The sequence below is a fragment of the Dama dama genome, chromosome 30, assembly GCF_033118175.1.
Source record: "Dama dama isolate Ldn47 chromosome 30, ASM3311817v1, whole genome shotgun sequence".
NCBI lineage: Eukaryota > Metazoa > Chordata > Mammalia > Artiodactyla > Cervidae > Dama > Dama dama.
This window is the reverse complement of record NC_083710.1, coordinates 31,790,657-31,809,789: the sequence shown is the minus strand read 5'-3', so window position 1 is coordinate 31,809,789 and position 19,133 is coordinate 31,790,657. Positions and strand designations below refer to the sequence as shown.

The following is a 19,133-nucleotide window of genomic DNA, read 5'->3' as shown; positions in this document are numbered from 1 at the left end:
GGGATTACCCTATTGTAAACAAAGCTTTGTCCTAATTTGGTTGTTCCTTTCAACCACAGGCTTGTCTCTGCTCTCTTATCCTCTCACTCTTACCTGCTCACGTTTTAGCATTTGCTTTCACTGTTTTCCAGAAATGATCTAATTAAGTCCCCCAGTCCAGTGATCTTAATCTTTATTATACATGTCCTTTTGGCATCATTTGACACAACTCTTTGCATGTTCAATTTTTATTTTTTTTAAATTTATTTATTTATTGCACCTCTATTTTTGAAATACTTTTTTTGGCTTTTGTCTCCTGATTTTTGTCATACTTCACAACTACATTTTCTGGCCCTTCTCAAGTTTCTGGACCCACTTCCAAAGCCAAACAGAAATTTGAAACTTTTATTTTCTGAGAACGTAAGACTGAATCTCTTCCAAATCTATTCTTTCCTGACATGCAGAGAATCTCAATAAACATTAAGTAAAGGTGAATGGCATTTCTTAGACCTAAAATCATTATTTATATTTGACTGTTTGCTTGTGTTTGCACCTTGTTACAAAAGTACAGATAATTCTGTCTTTTGATATCTATTACATCTTTTTTATTCATACCTTCTTAACCTTAACCATTCTGATTGCTGTACCCATCGTTAGCTGTCATCTGTGCTGTTGGGAGACTTTCTCTATGGTGTGTTAAATTTCCCTATCAAGTTCTGGTCATGTTATTCCCCTGGTCAGAAATATTTATGGGCTTGTACTCATAAGAAAAAAAACTTGCATATATTTTACCTTGCCATTCAAGCCCTTCTAATATTTGGACCCACATATACATTTAAAAATTCTATTTAGCACACCACCCTTTACCTGTGTTTATTTCAGTGAAGCTGAACTTTTTTCTTTCTTTTATGTACCTGTGGTTTGCCTCCCTCTAATTTTATTTTCACCCTCTTCATTTATACATACCCAAATCCAACCCTTTCTGCATATCAAGGCTCAGACACAATCTTCTCCATGAAATTTGCCCATATTCTTACAAGAGATTTCCTTGGGATCCCCTGCAGATTTTATCTACAGTCCTGATACGTACTTGTGCTTAGTTACATGCCTATGGTTTATTTGTATTTACTTGAGTTGAGCTCTTTAAAGGCAATGTTGTATCTCAGTGGCCTTTGTCATGTATTTGAATGGAAAGTAAATCTGGAGGAATAAAAATTCAGTAATACAAATCTTGAAAGCAAAAGTGGCGCAGTCGTGTCCAACACTTTGCGACCTCATGGACTATACAGCCCATGGAATTGTCCAGGACAGAATACTGGAGTGGGTAGCCTTTCCTTTCTCCAGGGGATCTTCCCAGCCCAGGGACTGAACCCAGGTCTCCCTCATTGCAGGCAGGCAGATTCTTTGCCAGCTGAGCCACCAGGGAAGCCTTTGAAAGTCCATCAGTCATGTCTGACTCTTTGTGACCCCATGGACTATACAGTCCATGGAATTCTCCAGGCCAATCTAGGTATTTTAGAATTTGAATGCAGTTCATGAAAATTTACTGTGTACCTCTGTGTGCTTTGCATTGTTCTAGGTTCTTCAGATACAAAGGTGAGTGAGTCATGGCTACAGCCCTTAAGAAGATAACCTCTTAGGAGAACAGAAGATATAAGTGCTGTTAATACAATGCAATACACATAGTAATTGAACTATTTACAAGATACTACAAATAACTGAGAATAATTTATACTTAAAAAGTATACTTTGCTGTACAGCAGAAATTAACACAAAAGTTTATTTAATATGCAGACTAAAATGAATTTCTTAGTAGCAAATAAAAGCTTTGATTGGAACTTTATCTCGGAAAAATATTTGGTAGTATAGATACCATCTTCCTTATGTTGAACCAGTCACTGGTTATAACCATAAACATGAAAGTATCAAGTGTCTGCTTTTTTGAGAGTGTGTTTTTCCTGATAAAAATTGTGTCACTCTGTCCTCTGCTTCACATGTTTTTGTAACCTAGTCAGAGTGTAAAGCTTTACTTCATACTTTTAATAGCCTTGTTCAGTTGCTCAGTTGTGTCTGACTCTGTGACCCCATGGACTGCAGCATGCCAGGCTTTCCTGTCCTTCACCGTCTCCTGGAGCTTACCCAAACTCATATCCATTGAGTCAGTGATGCTATCCAACCATCTTGTCCTCTGTCATCCACTTCTCCTCCTGCCTTCAATCTTTCCCGGAATCAGGGTCTTTTCTAATGAGTTGGCTCTTCGTATCAGTGGCCCAAAGTATTGGAGTTTCAGCTTCAGTATCAGTCCTTCCAGTGGATATTCAAGGTTGATTTCCTTTAGGATTGACTGGTTTAATAACCTAGTCAAAAGGATAAATCTGTTCTTCATATTATTTTTTATAAGCTAGTGTAAAGGGTAAATCTTTGCAAAAACCAGAGCAAACATTGGAAGGCTTCCTCATTTCGCAGGAGCACATCTTTTAAATCTTTATTTAGGTGATTCTCTTTAGCTGTACCCATTGCATCATCGTTCTTGTCAATTTTCTCTTCTTTTGTTGTTAAATGTGTCAGTTGCTTTGCATATGATTTGACAGTTTTTTTCTAACATTATCTTAATGATCTTTTGAAACTCTCCTACCTTTGCTGTGATTCACGGTTGACATTGTAATTAATTTGCATTGTACTATTAGATCTTCAGTGATTACTAAAAGAATGACAAAAACATGGCCTTGGAAATGTATCTCCGTTGTGTGGAGGGATATTTGAGTGCTCTTCAGTGTTTTGTTGTTGTTTGTTTGCTTGCTTTATTGAGGTATATTTGATTTACAGTGTTGTGTTAGTTTCAGGTGTGACGAGCATAGTGATGCCGGTTGCTTCTGCAGGTTATATCCCACTATAGCTTATTATATTAGATAATAGTATTGAGTGAAAGTGAGAGTTGCTCAGTCATGTCTGTCTCTCTGCAACCCCATAGACAATAGCCCCCAGGCTCCTCTAGGAGTCCATGGAATTCTCCAGGCAAGAATACTGGCATGGGTAACCATTCTCTTCTCCAGGATAATATTGACTAGTTTGTAACTATTAATCCCATACTTCTAATTTGTCCCTCTCCCACTTGTTTAATATTCTTACAGATAGCTTGTTCATTTGTGACTATATTTGTGATGTATTGACTTTCACTTATATTGTTTGTTTGTAATTGGATATTTTCATAATGAATAATTGGATACTGAAAATTCCTCTCCTTATAGGAGTAATAATGAGGAAGGGGTGATATAAGTTTAATTTTGTTTTGTGGAGTATAAGGATAGATAATAGTAGTTCTGTCTATTGATTACTATTTTTTTTAATTGAAGTATAGTTGATTTATAGTGTTGTGTTAATTTCTGCTATATAGCAAAGTAATTCAGTAGTGTGTATATACACACACACACACACACATTCTTTTTATATTCTTTTCCATTATGGTTTATCACAGAATATTGAATGTAGTTCCCTGTGCTATTCAGTACAACGTTGTTATCCATTCTGTATATAATGCTTTGCATCTGCTAACCCCAAACTACCATTTCATCCCTCCCCTACTCTACCTTCCCCCTTGGCAACCAACCATAAGTCTGTTCTGTGTGTCTGTTCTGTTTTGTAGATAGGTTCATTTGTGTCTTATTTTAGATTCCACGTATCAGTGATAGTATCTGTGTTTCCGACCTACCTACTTCACTTAGTATCATAATCCACAGGTCCATTCATGTTGCTGCAAAATGGCAATATTTCATTCATTTCATGGCTGAGTAGTATTCCATTGTATTTTTGTCATTCACCTGTTGATGGACCTTTACGTTGTTTCCAGGTCTTGGCTATTGTAAACAGTACTGCTATGAACATGGTGGTGCAGGTATCTTTTTGAACTATAGTTTTGTCTGACTATGTGCCCAGGAGTGGGATTACTGGATTGTATGGTGACTCTATTTTCAGTTTTTTGAGGAATCTCCATACTATCCTCCATAGTAGTTGTACTTGACTACTTTTTTTAAACTGGCCGTTTGGTATTGTAATAAACTGAAGTTTAAAGTAAATGAAAGGAGATGCACAAAATAAGGATTTAAAGATAAGGGCAAGATGTTGCAACCTAGGTTTTGAAGAAAAGCAAAATTAGCATTCTAGATAGAAGAAATAAACATACAGTTGCAATAATATGAAACATACCATACATTATGTTCATTGATGGTATGTAATAATGAAACTCTTTTTGTATCTCATATATGGTTCAAAAATCATACTGAGCTTTTCCCTATAGTTTAGAAAAAATTCTCATAATCTGTAGCGGACATTGTGCTAAGTTTTGAGGCACAAGGAGGAATGAAATCACAGTGCTTGGCTTGAAGAAACAGCAGTGCATAAGACAGGTAAACCAGTCCTTTTCATACTGTGTACTAAATGCTAGGCTGGAGATAGCACAGAGTTCTAGCAGAGCACAGTACTGGATATGCACAGAGGGTTTAGGGTAAAGATTTACACAGTGATTTCTGGAAGGTATGGGAGCTGTCCTTGAAGATGAGGACAGGTTACCTACTAGAGTGGAGGTGGGTGGTTTAGGAGAGGGAGTAGTGTGAGAAAAGCAGGCACAGTGATGAGCAGTTCATTTTTAGAATTAAGAGGAACGTGATGTTGCTGAAATGGATTAAGTAACTCCTGCCTTCGGAATTGTGCTTTTTAATCTGAACAGTTTTTTTAAATGATAGAACTAAATATATAAATGGGACAGAGTTTTATCTTGCTCAGTAAATGAAAAAGGTAAATGTGAGATAGTGTTCAGACTTGTTTTTACATACCTCATTTAAGTTAAGGTGGATTAATATTTACTAGTTTTTATCTATTTTAAGAGTGCGTCCAATGTGTTCTCACACAGGTAGCTGGCAGTCATTTTAAGGTCCAGGTTACCACGCTGGCGTCCATGTTAATTTGTCCCACCTCGGTCCTATGCACTGGGGCACTGGTTGTGGGTACTCGTGCTGTTTATTCTAATTACCTGATAGAGTGGGTTTCCTATCCAGAGTCGTTATTTCCTTATTTGTCGTTATTTGATACCATGTAGGTAACATGTGGAATAATTATGTCTTTCAGGATGAATGCTATCAAGTAAGACAAGTGTTTGCTCAGAAACTTCACAAAGGCCTTTCTCGATTACGGCTTCCACTTGAGTATATGGCAATTTGTGCACTTTGTGCAAAAGACCCTGTAAAAGAAAGAAGAGCTCATGCCAGGCAGTGTCTGGTAAAAAATATCAATGTGAGACGCGAGTATCTGAAACAGCATGCAGCTGTTAGCGGTAAGCGTGTGTGAAAATGAAGAGTGTACTTTCCCATCTTGCCAGTTTCAGTTTTGTGGAACACAAAATGTTACTGTTGTTTATTATATTCTAATTAGCCCTCATTAAGTAAGTTGTTATTACTGTTTTTCAGTAGCAACTTTTCCTCGTAAAAGGTTATTTTAAAATACAAATGCATGGGTATTTAAATATCAACCTATAGTTCTTGATGCAACTGACTAAAAGGCTAAGGGGAAAAAGCAGGAACTTTGAAGGTAATGAAACAGTAAGAGGTACATTTATGAAGATTGTCTAAGTACTCTTTTAGTTTAAAAAAGTCCAGGTCTTTATCACCTGTAGCTGACATTAATATCAGGGTCCTGTGTGCCTTTTTAAAATCTGCTTACGTCGCTCCGTCCACACTGTTAGTTTTTGTGTCCCTGACTTCTATGACTTGATCAACAGCATTAAAAGCCATCCAATTACGCAAGTCAGAAGTCAGAGGCGTTCCTCATGCCTTCTTTTTTCCTCTCATTGATCACTAAATCCTCTTAATTCTTCTTTTGGGTGTCTTCACTGTTTCTCCCCAACTCCCCTATCCTGCTGTATTTCACTTGGATTAGCATATCTACTCCTAACTAACTCCCTGTTGTAAATGTTTCCCTGCCTCCAGCCAAGCCACACCACTGTCAAAATTATCTTCCTAAAACAGATCAGTGCTTGAAACCTTGGTTGGCTCCTTTCTGCTTAGAGGATCAAGTAGAAGCTCATTAGCATGACCATTTGTAGTTAACTCGCAGCCTGAGTTTTAAACTTTGCCTCTCGCTACTCCTCAATGTAAATTCTTTGCTCCTTGTACTCTGGATTGTTTGAAATTTGTGTAGCCAGCTTTTTTCTCTGTTGTCAACTCTGTCTGGAAATTGCTTCCCCCTTCTGGCCAAACAAATAAACAAAACCAAGGAGAGAAGTTTGCCCCTTGTGAATCCTTTAAAATACAGTTTTGGGGACCCTCTTTTCCTACTTCACCTTAGGGGTTCTGGAGTTACATCTCACCTCTGCCATTTACTGGTTGTATTTGTGTTTATGCAGTCTGAGCCTTGGTTTCCTTTTTTTAAGATTGGTATAGTTTTACTTGTATCTTATGGTAGTTATGATTAAAGAGTTATATATATAAAGCACCTGGCATAATGCATGGTCCAAAGAAGTACTCAGAAGTTATTAGCTGTTCTTATTTTAGGGTACTGTCCATGGTGAAGTGGGGCTTCTGTCCTGGTCCTGTCTGTGCTCACTGTGAGGTCTTTGTCTAGTCTTATGCATTTTTATATTTAAAACAGTAAGCTCTACTCAAATATTAGGTCTGGAAAAGAGTAAGCACTTAGTACATGTTTGATAGACTTTTAATTCAAATTTCACTGAATTTTGAACCTTGTTACTTTTTTCTTCTGTACCTACCTTGAAATGAATATTACATACAAGCTTATTCTCTTTGAGTTCAGTGATAGAAATAAATAAAATTTGGTGCCTTGTTGACACATACATTGTTTTATTCTAGACTGAAGAAAAATTGCAAGACTAGGAAGTATAAAAAGAATTGCTCAGAGTATGAATCTTGGTCTTTTGAGTAACCTTTATTAAAACTAATTAGGATTTCCATTTGTATGTGTAATGGACTGTACTGATCTCAGTCAAAATATTAAAACATTTGAATTTAAACTGAAAAGATACTTCATTGTTATTTAAAATGCCCTAGAAACAATGTCTGTTGCTTTCTTTCAGTTTTTATGTTGCAGATTGTATTAAATAGTATCAGCCTTTACTTCCTATTTTTGTGCCATACTGACTGAAAGATTTACTAGTTGTTTTCCTTTTGCACAGCAACTTACAAGGGAGTGTTGAACAGAGAGTTACTAATAAGAAGAAAAATAGATTTTATGTCCCTTAGTCTTGAGTATAGTTTGGGTCACTTTTTTCTCATATCTGTTGAAAATTGAAATATACAGGGTGCATTTAGTAGGCATATCAATATTGGCCGTGATGGATAACTGAATAAACTTTATGAGGTACCTCAGCATTGGACCTTTCAGTGTATTTTTCTTCTAGCGATATTGTGGTAAATTATTGGGATGCAAGAAATAGACTATCAGAGAGAGAAAGAGAGTGAGTAAGATTTGGTTTTCTAACCTGATGTTTTTGTTTTGTTTTATTTTTCAGAAAAATTATTGTCTCTTCTACCTGAGTATGTTGTTCCATATACAATACACCTTTTGGCTCATGACCCAGATTATGTCAAAGTACAGGATATTGAACAACTTAAAGACGTTAAAGAGTAAGACTTTTTCCATCCCATTTTCGTATTTTCTGAAGGTTTTTCCCCTTTCCTGCTGATAATGGAATCTCAGTTATAATTAGTGTATTAAATTTATTTCATTTCTTAGGAGTTTAAGGTTCTTTACCTTATTTGTTCTCTTTTTCTTTTTTCCTACCATCTCTTCATATTTCACTTCTTATATAATTCCCAAAACATCCTAGTATAATTACTGTATTATTGTCCTCTTTCTCTACCAGTCTGGCATTTCTTTTCTATTGAAGTTATCTGTTAAAGAGTTTGCTTTGTAACTCTTATCTTTTCCTACTTTCTTCTGAAGCACTGTATAGATTTTTATGTGGAGTGAATTAACACTCTTTTATTCACATGGTAAGCATATTTCCTTTGCAGTTCCCGTCTTTCTCCATAAGGAAGAAAGATAGTCTAACTTAATAATGGGCCAAGTTGATAACCAGGGAACTGTTCCCATACTTCACTGTTGATTCTCTGACTAAATTAGGTTTATGACAGTTGCAGTTCTTTCAAAGATTCTTATTGAGGTGCCAGAAGAATATACCTGCCAGGGTGTGGGATGGGGGAATATAATGATATTTAGAGAAGTCTTTGTAACACTTCTTAAATAGAGATGAGATCCTATTTCTGTTATAGTAAAGGATGACCTCTGTGCTTTTGAATAAATTAATTTCCTATGCTATTCAGTTCAGTTCAGTTCAGTTGCTCAGTCGTGTCTGACTCTTTGCAACCCCATGAATCGTAGCACGCAAGGCCTCCCTGTCCATCACCAACTCCCGGAGTTTACTCAGACTTATGTCCATCGAGTCGGTGATGCCATCCAGCCATCTCATCCTGTCACCCCCTTTTCCTCCTGCCCCCAATCCCTCCCAGCATCAGGATCTTTTCCAATGAGTCAACTCTTCGTGTGAGGTGGCCAAAGGATTGGAGTTTCAGCTTCAGCATCAGTCCTTCCAATGAACACCCAGGACTGATCTCCTTTAGGATGGACTGGTTGGATCTCCTTGCAGTCCAAGGGACTAAAGAGTCTTCTCCAACACCACAGTTCAGAAGCATCAATTCTTTGGCACTCACAGTCCAAGTTGGACTTTCTTCACAGTCCAACTCTCACATCCATACATGACCACTGGAAAAACCATAGCTTTGACTAGACAGACCTTTGTTGGCAAAGTAATGTCTCTGCTTTTTGATATGCTATGTAGGTTGGTCATAACTTTCCTTCCAAGGAGCAAGTGTCTTTTCATTTCATGGCTGCAGTCACTATCTGCAGTGATTTTGGAGCCCAAAAAAATAAAGTCTGACACTGTTTCCACTGTTTCCCCATCTATTTCCCATGAAGTGATGGGACTGGATGCCATGATCTTAGTTTTCTGAATGTTGAGCTTTAAGCCAACGTTTTCACTCCTCTTTCACTTTCATCAAGAGACCTTTTAGTTCCTCTTCACTTTCTGCCATAAGGGTGGTGTCATCTGCATATCTGAGATTACTGATATTTCTCCCGGCAATCTTGATTCCAGCTTGTACTTCTTCTAGCGTTTCTCATGATGTACTCTGCATAGAAGTTAAATAAGCAGGGTGACAATATACAGCCTTGACATACTCCTTTTCCTATTTGGAACCAGTCTGTTGTTCCATGTCCAGTTCTAACTGTTGCTTCCTGACCTGCATATTGGTTGCTCAAGAGGCAGGTCAGGTGGTCTGATATTCCCATCTCTTTCAGAATTTTCCACAGTTTATTGTGATCCACACAGTCAAAGGCTTTGGCATAGTCAATAAAGTAGAAATAGATGTTTTCTGGAACTCTCGTGCTTTTTCAGTGATCCAGCGGATGTTGGCAATTTGATCTCTGGTTCCTCTGCATTTTCTAAAACAAGCTTGAACATTTGGAAGTTCCTGGGTCACGTATTGCTGAAGCCTGGCTTGGAGAATTTTGAGCATTACTTTACTAGCATGTGATATGAGTGCAATTGTGCAGTAGTTTGAGCGTTCTTTGGGATTGGAATGAAAACTGACCTTTTCCAGTCCTGTGGCCACTGGTGAGTTTTCCAAATTTGCTGGCATATTGAGTGCAGCACTTTCACAGCATCATTTTTCAGGATTTGAAATAGCTCAACTGGAATTCCATCACCTCCACTAGCTTTGTGCATACTGATGCTTTCTAAGGCCCACTTGACTTCACATTCCAGGATGTCTGGCTCTAGGTAAATGATCACACCATCATGATTATCTGGGTCGTGAAGATCTTTTTTGTACAGTTCTTCTGTGTATTGTTGCCACCTCTTCTTAATATCTTCTGCTTCTGTTAGGTCCATACCATTTCTGTCCTTTATTGAGCCCATCTTTGCATGAAATGTTCCCTTGGTATCTCTAATTTTCTTGTAGAGATCTCTGGTCTTTCCCATTCTGTTGTTTTCCTCTATTTCTTTGCATTGATTGCTGAGGAAGGATTTCTCATCTCCTTGCTGTTCTTTGGAACTCTGCGTTCCAATGGGAATATCTTTCCTTTTTTCCTTTGCTTTTTGCTTCTCTTCTTTTCACAGCTATTTGTAAGGCCTCCTCAGACAACCATCTTGCCTTTTTGCATTTCTTTTCCATGGGGATGGACTTGATCCCTGTCTCCTGTACAATGTCACGAACCTCTGTCCATAGTTCATCAGGCACTCTGTCTATCAGATCTAGTTCCTTAAATCTATTTCTCACTTCCACTGTATAATCATAAGGGATTTGATTTCGGTCATACCTGAATGATCTAGTGGTTTTCCCTACTTTCTTCAATTTAAGTCTGAATTTGGCAATAAGGAGTTCATGATCTGAGCCACAGTCAGCTCGCGGTCTTATTTTGGCTGACTGTATAGAACTTCTCCATCTTTGGCTGCAAAGAATATAATCAGTCTGATTTCGGTGTTGACCATCTGGTGATGTCCATGTCTTATGATTTTAGCTTCTTATTAAAGGAAAATAACTCTTGGTTTCTTGATTCCTAGAAATATTTTATAGTTAAGTATTTGTGGTGCTTCAAGAGAATAAAATTAAATTACTGGTACTTTTCTCATGACAAGAGAAAAGGCTTTTACCCTCTTTTTGCCACAGTTTCTAGTTTTAAAAAATAAGCAATTAGTGTTCCCAAAATGAATTCTGTGTTAGTGTGATTATACTAAGGAAAACTTTTAGCCATTCCCCTTTCTCAGAACACAGTGTTTTTATTTTTTTTTTTTAAATGATAAAATATTCCTTGAAACTTACTAAATAAATATTTGGGGCTGTATTTATAAATAGTCTAGTACAGCCCTGAGTGATGTTTCTATCAGAGAAAAGAAACTGTAACCTATGTCTGAGGTCTCAGAGGTTACTTTCTTCCCTTCTAGAATTTACCTTGTTTCACATTTCCCTCTTCTCCCATTTTCTCCTCTGTACTATCACTCTGTCCCATTCCATATGCATAATACAGACACAAAGGACTTTCATTTTTTTTTCTTGAATAGACTTTAATATAATTACCCTGAAACTGAGGTACTGAAACTTTTTTTTCCCCTTTAGTATATAAAGTTGTCAGCCCTGACTTTTCCCTCAATTTATTGATGAAGACTCTTAGGGTTGTTCAGTTCAGTCGCTCAGTTGTATCCGACTCTTTGCGACCCCATGAATTGCAACACGCCAGGCCTCCCTGTCCATCACCAACTCCCGGAGTCTACCCAAACCCATGCCCATTGAGTTGGTGATGCCATCCAGCCATCTCATCCTCTGTCGTCCTCTTCTCCTCCTGCCCCCAATCCCTCCCAGCATCAGGGTCTTTTCCAATGAGTCAGCTCTTCGTGTGAGGTGGCCAAAGTACTGGAGTTGCAGCTTCAGCATCAGTCCTTCCAGTGAACACGCAGGAGTGATCTCCCCCAGGATGGACTGGTTGGATCTCCTTGCAGTCCAAGGGACTCTCAAGAGTCTTCTCCAACACCATAGTTCAAAAGCATCAATTTTTCGGTGCTCAGCTTTCTTCACAGTCCAACTCTCACATCCATACATGACCACTGGAAAAACCATAGCCTTGACTAGATGGACCTTTGTTGGCAAAGTAATATCTCTGCTTTTTAATGTGCTATCTAGGTTGGTCATAACTTTCCTTCCAAGGAGTAAGCGTCTTTTCATTTCATGGCTGCAGTCACCATCTGCAGTGATTTTGGTAGGTTGTTAGAATTTCCTAAAGACTTCAGTCAGAACCACAGTCAATCTTAGAACATTAGAGTCTTCACTTTATGACCCAGTTATTGTTTTAGGCAGTCCTTTTTCCCTGCCATAGCTAGGGATTAAGATCACTTCTTTATTTCTACCATTTCTGTTTCTTTTTAACTTTTCTGTCTACCTAGGAAAATTAGTGAGACTTTGAGAAAGGATGTTATGAATTCATACCTACATTGCTCATATGTTGTAATATGTATGTGATGTACTTTTTTTTCTCCATTGATTTATAGCTATTTCTTTTTAATTTTTTCTGCTCTTGAAGTTCATTTTATTTAGAATTATATCTGTATTTAATAGTGAATTTTTTTCTTGGTATTTTTTAGGTGTCTTTGGTTTGTTCTGGAAATACTAATGGCTAAAAATGAAAATAATAGTCATGCGTTTATCAGAAAGATGGTAGAAAATATTAAACAAACAAAAGATGCTCAAGGACCAGATGATGCAAAAATGAATGAAGTATGTAATTCTTTGTAAATAGTTATGATTCTGTATTGACTTTAAGCATTTGAGTATAGGGTATGAGACTTTTGTAGACAGCATCAGCCTTTTCTACTAGTAGTTAAATAGTAGTATTCGTGTTAGTAATTAGACTTACTAATATAGAATCTGTAGAGAATAGTAGTAATGCTGTTAGTAGTAAACTAATTACGATAATAGAATAAGTATTTTAACTTGTACTGTTGTCCTGGAAACTACATACTAAATGCATGTTCTGGAATTACTCTTAATTCATAGAGTCTAGTTTGCCAGCTTAAGTACCTGATTTTTTCTTTTTGTTTAATACCCATTGCAGAAACTGTATACTGTATGTGATGTTGCCATGAATATCATCATGTCAAAAAGCACCACATATAGTTTGGAATCTCCTAAAGACCCAGTACTGCCAGCTCGTTTTTTCACCCAGCCTGACAAGGTAGTTATTTTAGGATTTATTTGTGTAAGTTGAAATAAAATGTATTGTCACCACTAGGTTGTGGGAAGATCAGGAGGAATCAGTGTCAAGAGTTGACCCCTTACTTACGTCATGGGGAAAGGTCGCCGTGAATCTTAATTAACCATGTTCAAGATCAGAATATGGGCCAAGCCGGAGGACACAAATAGGTTCAGAAATGAGTTAAAATGATCTATTATTTTTATTGTTTTCTGAGTTTTATGCTAGTTTTAAGAGCACAGGCAAAAATGTGATCAAAGCAGGTAAATTAATGAGTTAATGGCCATTGATTCAAAACGGGAAGGAGAATGCTGATACAGTCTGAAATTATAAGCCCTTGAAATTTCTAACCGATGTGAAAGAATCAGAGCAGGCCTAATACCCGGGGAACATTACAGGGATCTTCCCAACCACTTTCAGAAAACTCAAGTATAGTAGTATTCTCAAAAAGGTATTTTTAAGAATCTCTTGGAGGTTTATAGTCTATCTAAGTCATTACCTTTTTTTTTTTTTTTTTAAAGCCCAACACCAGTTAACATCTTAACCCCAGTGTATAGAGGTTGGAACAGGCCTTGTAGGTTCACCTAAAAAGGGACTGTCTGCATTTAGGCATTCACTTTTTTATGATTAAGATAAAAGGAGTATATATGTGGTCTCTTCCCTGGAGAGTATTATTATATAAGCATGTTTTTGTTCAGGTGCTCTTAGAGCCTTAGCATATTAGAGGTCAAAAATGTTGTGTTAATACTAGAGTTAGTACAAGGTTAGTTTTAGCTATTACAGCATTTAAAATCAGTGACTGAAATTTTGTTTCAACTGATTTTTAGTTTCAATAAATATGTATTTTATAATGCACTTTAAAACAAAAGCTGCTCTAATTTAAGCTTTGTCGACTTTTGGATTGCTTTGTAGATACAGTGTTTCAGAAGTCATTGACTGTGTCTTTTTTCCCTTGCTTCCAGAACTTCAGTAACACCAAAAATTATCTGCCTCCAGAAATGAAGTCATTTTTCACTCCTGGAAAAGTATGTTTTGAAAATTGTTTTAATTTTTATGTGGTAGTTTATTTTAGTGTGACTGTTGGTATAATTATATTATTTTGTATTTCTTTTAAATTGGTATATCAAAAGAAAATAGAAATATTCATCTTCCATTTAGTAAGAAAAAGTTATTTTTACTATATAGATGTAGTTTGAGATATAGAACATATTTTTTAGCTTATGGTAAAACCCTGGATATCTTCTTTCTTAAATTTCTTATTCTGTATTATTAAAGTAAAAAGACATCTTATGTCCTTCCCTGATGCTGATGCTGCTGCTAAGTCGCTAGCAAGAGTCTAATTGTCAATTTTCATTGTTGACTATACATGTTTTGTGTTCTCACTTTCTGTGTAAGCCTTCTTACTGTAGATAACTTAGAAACGTAACTGTTATTCTGTTAGTACAGTTTTTATTTATTCACATGATGCTCGGTTTGTAATTCTGATTTTGCTTAAGGACAGGCAGGCTTGTGGTGATTGATGTGTAAGTACTTTCGCGGTGTTATTGTGATTCCTTACGTCTGAGTTTCCTTTGGCTTTTATCAAATAGAAAGAGACATGCATTTTTCATTTCAGCCCAAAACAACCAATGTTCTAGGAGCTGTTAATAAGCCGCTTTCATCAGCAGGCAAACAGTCTCAGACAAAATCATCACGAATGGAAACTGTAAGCAATGCAAGCAGCAGCTCAAATCCAAGCTCTCCTGGAAGAATAAAAGGGAGGTAAGTACACAAGCAGTACCATGCTTTACATTAAGGACTCCACCAAGGCTGTGAGATCTAAAATAACATATTTTACCTTTAGTGTCAGTGAGTGAAAGTCAGCGCATATCTGTACATTCCTGTTTTAACACTGATAGCCAATTACAAGGTAAACGTATTTGCTTACTTGCTTAGATGGGTACTGTGTAGCCTTTCATATTTTAGCTTGTTGGGGCAATCTGTTGTTAGACATAAGCTGGTTTCCAAACTAAGTGTCCAGTGAATCTAAATCTTTAAATTACAGCTCATCTATACAGTGGAATACATAGTCCTTTACAAATGATGACGTATGAGCTCATAGGAAGAGTTTCCACAATATGTGATTGAGTGGAAAAGACAAAGAATAGAACAGTGTAAAGTATTTTGGGGTTTTAAGAAGAATTTGTATTTACATGTGCTTGTACATGCATCAAAAGTTTTAGGAAGAATACCCAACGTCTTCATAGTGTATACAGTAATCTAGTGTAGGAGAGAATCTCTGATGTGGTTTTGAATTTCTTTTACTGTGCATGTATATAAGTTTTTTTTTTTTTTTAAGTTTTTTGTTTTAAAAAAGTTTAAAAATGTGGTTTAAATTATGCTATTTCAGTTTTTTATTTTCTTAAGAAAAAAGGAAAATAATTTACACTTTAACTAGTTTTAGCATTTTTTGTTTTTTGTTGTTGTTTAGTTTCTAAGATGTGTCTTTTTTGTTTACCAGGACTCTTTCTAAGGGAATGGGCTAGGTGTGTATGAGAGATCACTTTGGTTGGAGAGTAGGGCTTAGAGAATAATGGTCAGGGATGAAGTTGAGAGGTAGCCAGATTATGTTTGACCTTTGTTGATAATGTAAAGGATTTGGTTTGACTTTTAAGTAAAACTGGAAGATGTAGAGTCTAGTGATCTGACTTGCGCTTTTAGAAGGTTACCTAGGTTACTGATGGAGGATAGAAGAGCTAGAGTCAGCTGATAGTAATCTCAGGCAGGCATGAAAAGGGAGAAGGTTGGAAAATAGCAAATGGTGTTAAATATATTAAAGTGCTTCCCTTGCAGCTCAGTTGGTAAAGAATCTGCCTGCAATGCAGGAGACCCGGGTTCGATTCCTGAGTTAGGAAGAGCCTCTGGAGAAGGAAATGGCAACCCTCTCCAGTATTCTTGCCTAGAGAATTCCATGGACAGAAGAGCCTGGCGGGCTACAGTCCATGGGATGGCGAGAGAGTGGGACACGACTTACGGACTAAACCACCATGAAAATAAAATGGATACTTTTTGGAAAGAATAAAACTTTTTGTTCATAAAGCTATAAAGCTACACTGGAAACAGGAAGAACTTTTAAGGTTTGATTGTAATAATAATAACAAATATCTGTATTAAAAGGCTTGATAGTTCTGAAATGGATCATAGTGAAAATGAAGATTACACAATGTCTTCACCTTTGCCGGGAAAAAAAAGTGACAAGAGAGACGACTCTGATCTTGTAAGGGTGAGATATTTCGTTTGATTTTATAATAAGTACAATAATAGTAATTCTTACTATGTAAATAATAATTTTTACACTGAAACCAGTTAATATTACTTTCAAGTTTGACATCTGATTTTACTTCAGTGGTTTTAATCACCAATTTGAGTTTATAATTATCCTCTACCATGTAATTTAAGTATATTGAATTTCTTGTGTGTCTTACCATTCTAGTAAGCAGTTTTTATTCTTTAAAGCTTTGGACTTCTTGTCTTCCAGTGGCCCAAACTTACATATCCTACAAAGTTTAAATGATTTTCAGTTTTTTTTCCAGGTTTCTCCAGTAATTTATTTTAGCAAGTTGTTTCTCTTTCTACTTAAAACTCTAAAATTCTTACTCAATCCTAACTATAGTATTAATTCTGATTATTATTGGCTGTTTAAAAATTTCACCCAAGCAGAATTAAAAATTGATTGCTTAGCCAGAAAGGAACCTTGTTATCTGGATTTATAGAAGAATCCTTGAGTGGGAAAAGCTATTTATGTCTTCTAATCTGACCTCTCTGTTAGTGCAGAAATTCCTTCTTTATAATTTATGAGAATAGTTACCATGTGCTTGAAAATGCCTTAAGTGGAAAGCCTGTTATTTCTCCCATTTGCTGGAGACTTCAGCTAGGTTACCCACACCCACATATACTGCTCTTCTCCCCCCCCCCCCCCCCCAAATTAGAAAACATGGTTAATATTTTGTTATCCTATAAATTCCATATCTAGTCTACATTTTGGAGCAATGCAGAATAAAGTCTATGTTTTCATAGAACAGTTCTGAATTTATGACCTTTTGAGATTGATATGTGTAGTTGATAAGCTTTTGCTGTCTTTTGTGTAACCTTGCATCCTTTTTCAAAAGAACCTTATTAATAAGCTTGTTTTAACTGAAATGTCTTCAGAGAGCTGACATTATGAGATAGAAGTTCAACTTAAAGACCAATAGATAGTGAAAAAGTATCGTCTTTTTTGTATACTACCAGCTTCACATAGAAATTTCACTACAAAGGGATTATTGTTCATGTACATTTATATTAAAATATGGCCACAGGACTGCAAAAGGTCAGTTTTCATTCCAATGCCAAAGAATGTTCAAACTACCATACAATTGTGCTCATTTCACATGCCAGCAAGGGAATGCTCAAAACCCTTCTAGACTTCAGCAGAGTGTGAACCTAGAACTTCCAGATGTACAAGCTGGATTTAGAAAAGGCAGAGGAACCAGGGATCAAATTGCCAACATCTCTTGGATCATAGAAAAAGCAAGGGAATTCCTAAAAAACATCTACTTCTGCTTCACTGACTATGTTAAACCCTTTGACTGTGTGGATCACAACAAACTGGAAAATTCTTAAAAGAAATTGGAATATCAAACCACTTTACCTGTCCTGAGAAACCTATACACAGGACAAGAAGCTGCAGTTAGATCAGACATGGAACAAAGGACTAGTTCAAAATTGGGAGAGGAGTATGACAAGGCTGTATGTTGTCACCCTGCTTTTTTAAGTTTTATGCGGAGTACATCATGCAAAATGCCAGGCTTGATGCATCACAAGCTGGAATCAAGATGGCCAGGAGAAATAACAACCTCATGTGGAGATGATATACCACCCTAACAGCAGAAAGTGAAGAGGAACTAAAGAGCCTCTTGATGAGGGTGAAAGAGGAGAGTGAAAAACCTGGCTTAAAACTCAACATTCAAAAAACTAAGATCATGGCATCCCGTCTTCATGGCAAATAAATGGGAAGAAAGTGGGAACAGTGACTTATTTTATTTTCTTGGGATCCAAAAACTTGCTCCTTGGAAGAAAAGCTATGACAAACCTGGACAGCTTATTAAAAAGCAGAGATGTCACTTTGCCAACAAAGGTCCATTTGTCAAAGCTGTGGATTTTCCAGTAGTCATGTATGGATGTGAGAGTTGGACCATGAAGAAGGCTAAGCACCAAAGAATTGATGCTTTTGAACTGTGATGTTGGAGAACCACAACAGTTGGAACTCTTGAGAGTCCCTTGGACTACAAGGAGATCCAGCCACTCCATCCTAAAGGAAATCAGTCTTGAATATTGAAGGACTGATTTTGAAACTGAAACTCCAATATTTAGCCACCTGATGCGAAGAACTAACTCATTTGAAAAGACCCTGATTCTGGGAAAGAATGAGAGCAGGAGGAGAAGGGGACAACAGAGGATGAGATGGTTGGATGGCATCACCAGCTCAATGGATATGAATTTAAGCAAACTCCAGGAGATAGTGAAGACAGGGATCGCAAAGAACTGGACACGACTTAGTGACTGAACAATAATAATTTAGTTTTACAGTTAACATTTTCCCCATTTCCTACTTCTGATGTCGATTTTATACCCCCTCTGTTCTGAAAACAGTACAGTACAAAATGAAAAATTAGAGAATTTAGTGCTTTAGGAAGCTAGATTATTTTATGATACTGTCAAGAAAACAGACATTGAATTTCCTTTTTACCACCAGCCTTTTCCAGAACATTAAGATTTCGGCCATTTTTTTTCAGATCTTTGGATGTCAAAATGAATTGTAATATTTATAATTGGAAACTTTAGTTTTATTTTAATATTTTCCTTCCCTTCTCTAAGTAATGACAGTTAATTTTTAATTTATGTACAAAACTCTAGAAAAGTACTAACAAATTAAAACCAAACATTTATATGTCTTTTTTCTTCCCAGAATGCAAGGATAATTTAAATGCTAAAAAATCTTTTTATATAGCAAGTCAACATCCTAAATAAAAGATGCTAACAAGATAATCTCAGATCATGCCAAGCAGATATAAATAAAATTTGATTCTTGGCAAATGAGTGAACTCTTTGTAAGTTAATGCTAGAAACATACTTCATTATATGCTAAAAGTTTTATCTGTTTAAATCAGCAGTCATTGATTTGGTCAAAATTATTATTCTTAAAGGCAAAATACTTGAAGCATTTTTATTAAAAATCAGGAACAAAACAAACAGTTGGTTATCACCACTGTTCTTGTTCTGGAATATTTGGCCAGTTCTGAAAGACACGAAATAGGAACCAAAAGTAT

General features: G+C 36.5%; 1 protein-coding gene across 6 annotated transcripts in view; it reads left to right on the top strand.

The window, feature by feature from the left end:
* The window catches only part of PDS5B (PDS5 cohesin associated factor B), a 170,391-nt gene that overhangs the window by 141,245 nt on the left and 10,013 nt on the right, over nucleotides 1-19,133 (top strand). For 3 of the 6 annotated variants that reach the window (XM_061133534.1, XM_061133533.1, XM_061133536.1), the window contains exons 25-31: nucleotides 5,101-5,305; nucleotides 7,496-7,610; nucleotides 12,179-12,311; nucleotides 12,649-12,768; nucleotides 13,749-13,811; nucleotides 14,402-14,547; nucleotides 15,943-16,042. In XM_061133534.1, the coding sequence (XP_060989517.1) occupies nucleotides 5,101-5,305; nucleotides 7,496-7,610; nucleotides 12,179-12,311; nucleotides 12,649-12,768; nucleotides 13,749-13,811; nucleotides 14,402-14,547; nucleotides 15,943-16,042 (882 nt within the window). Of the gene's footprint in view, nucleotides 1-5,100; nucleotides 5,306-7,495; nucleotides 7,611-12,178; nucleotides 12,312-12,648; nucleotides 12,769-13,748; nucleotides 13,812-14,401; nucleotides 14,548-15,942; nucleotides 16,049-19,133 lie in introns of all 6 variants that reach the window. The other 3 variants (XM_061133535.1, XM_061133532.1, XM_061133531.1) reach the window with 1 other exon arrangement.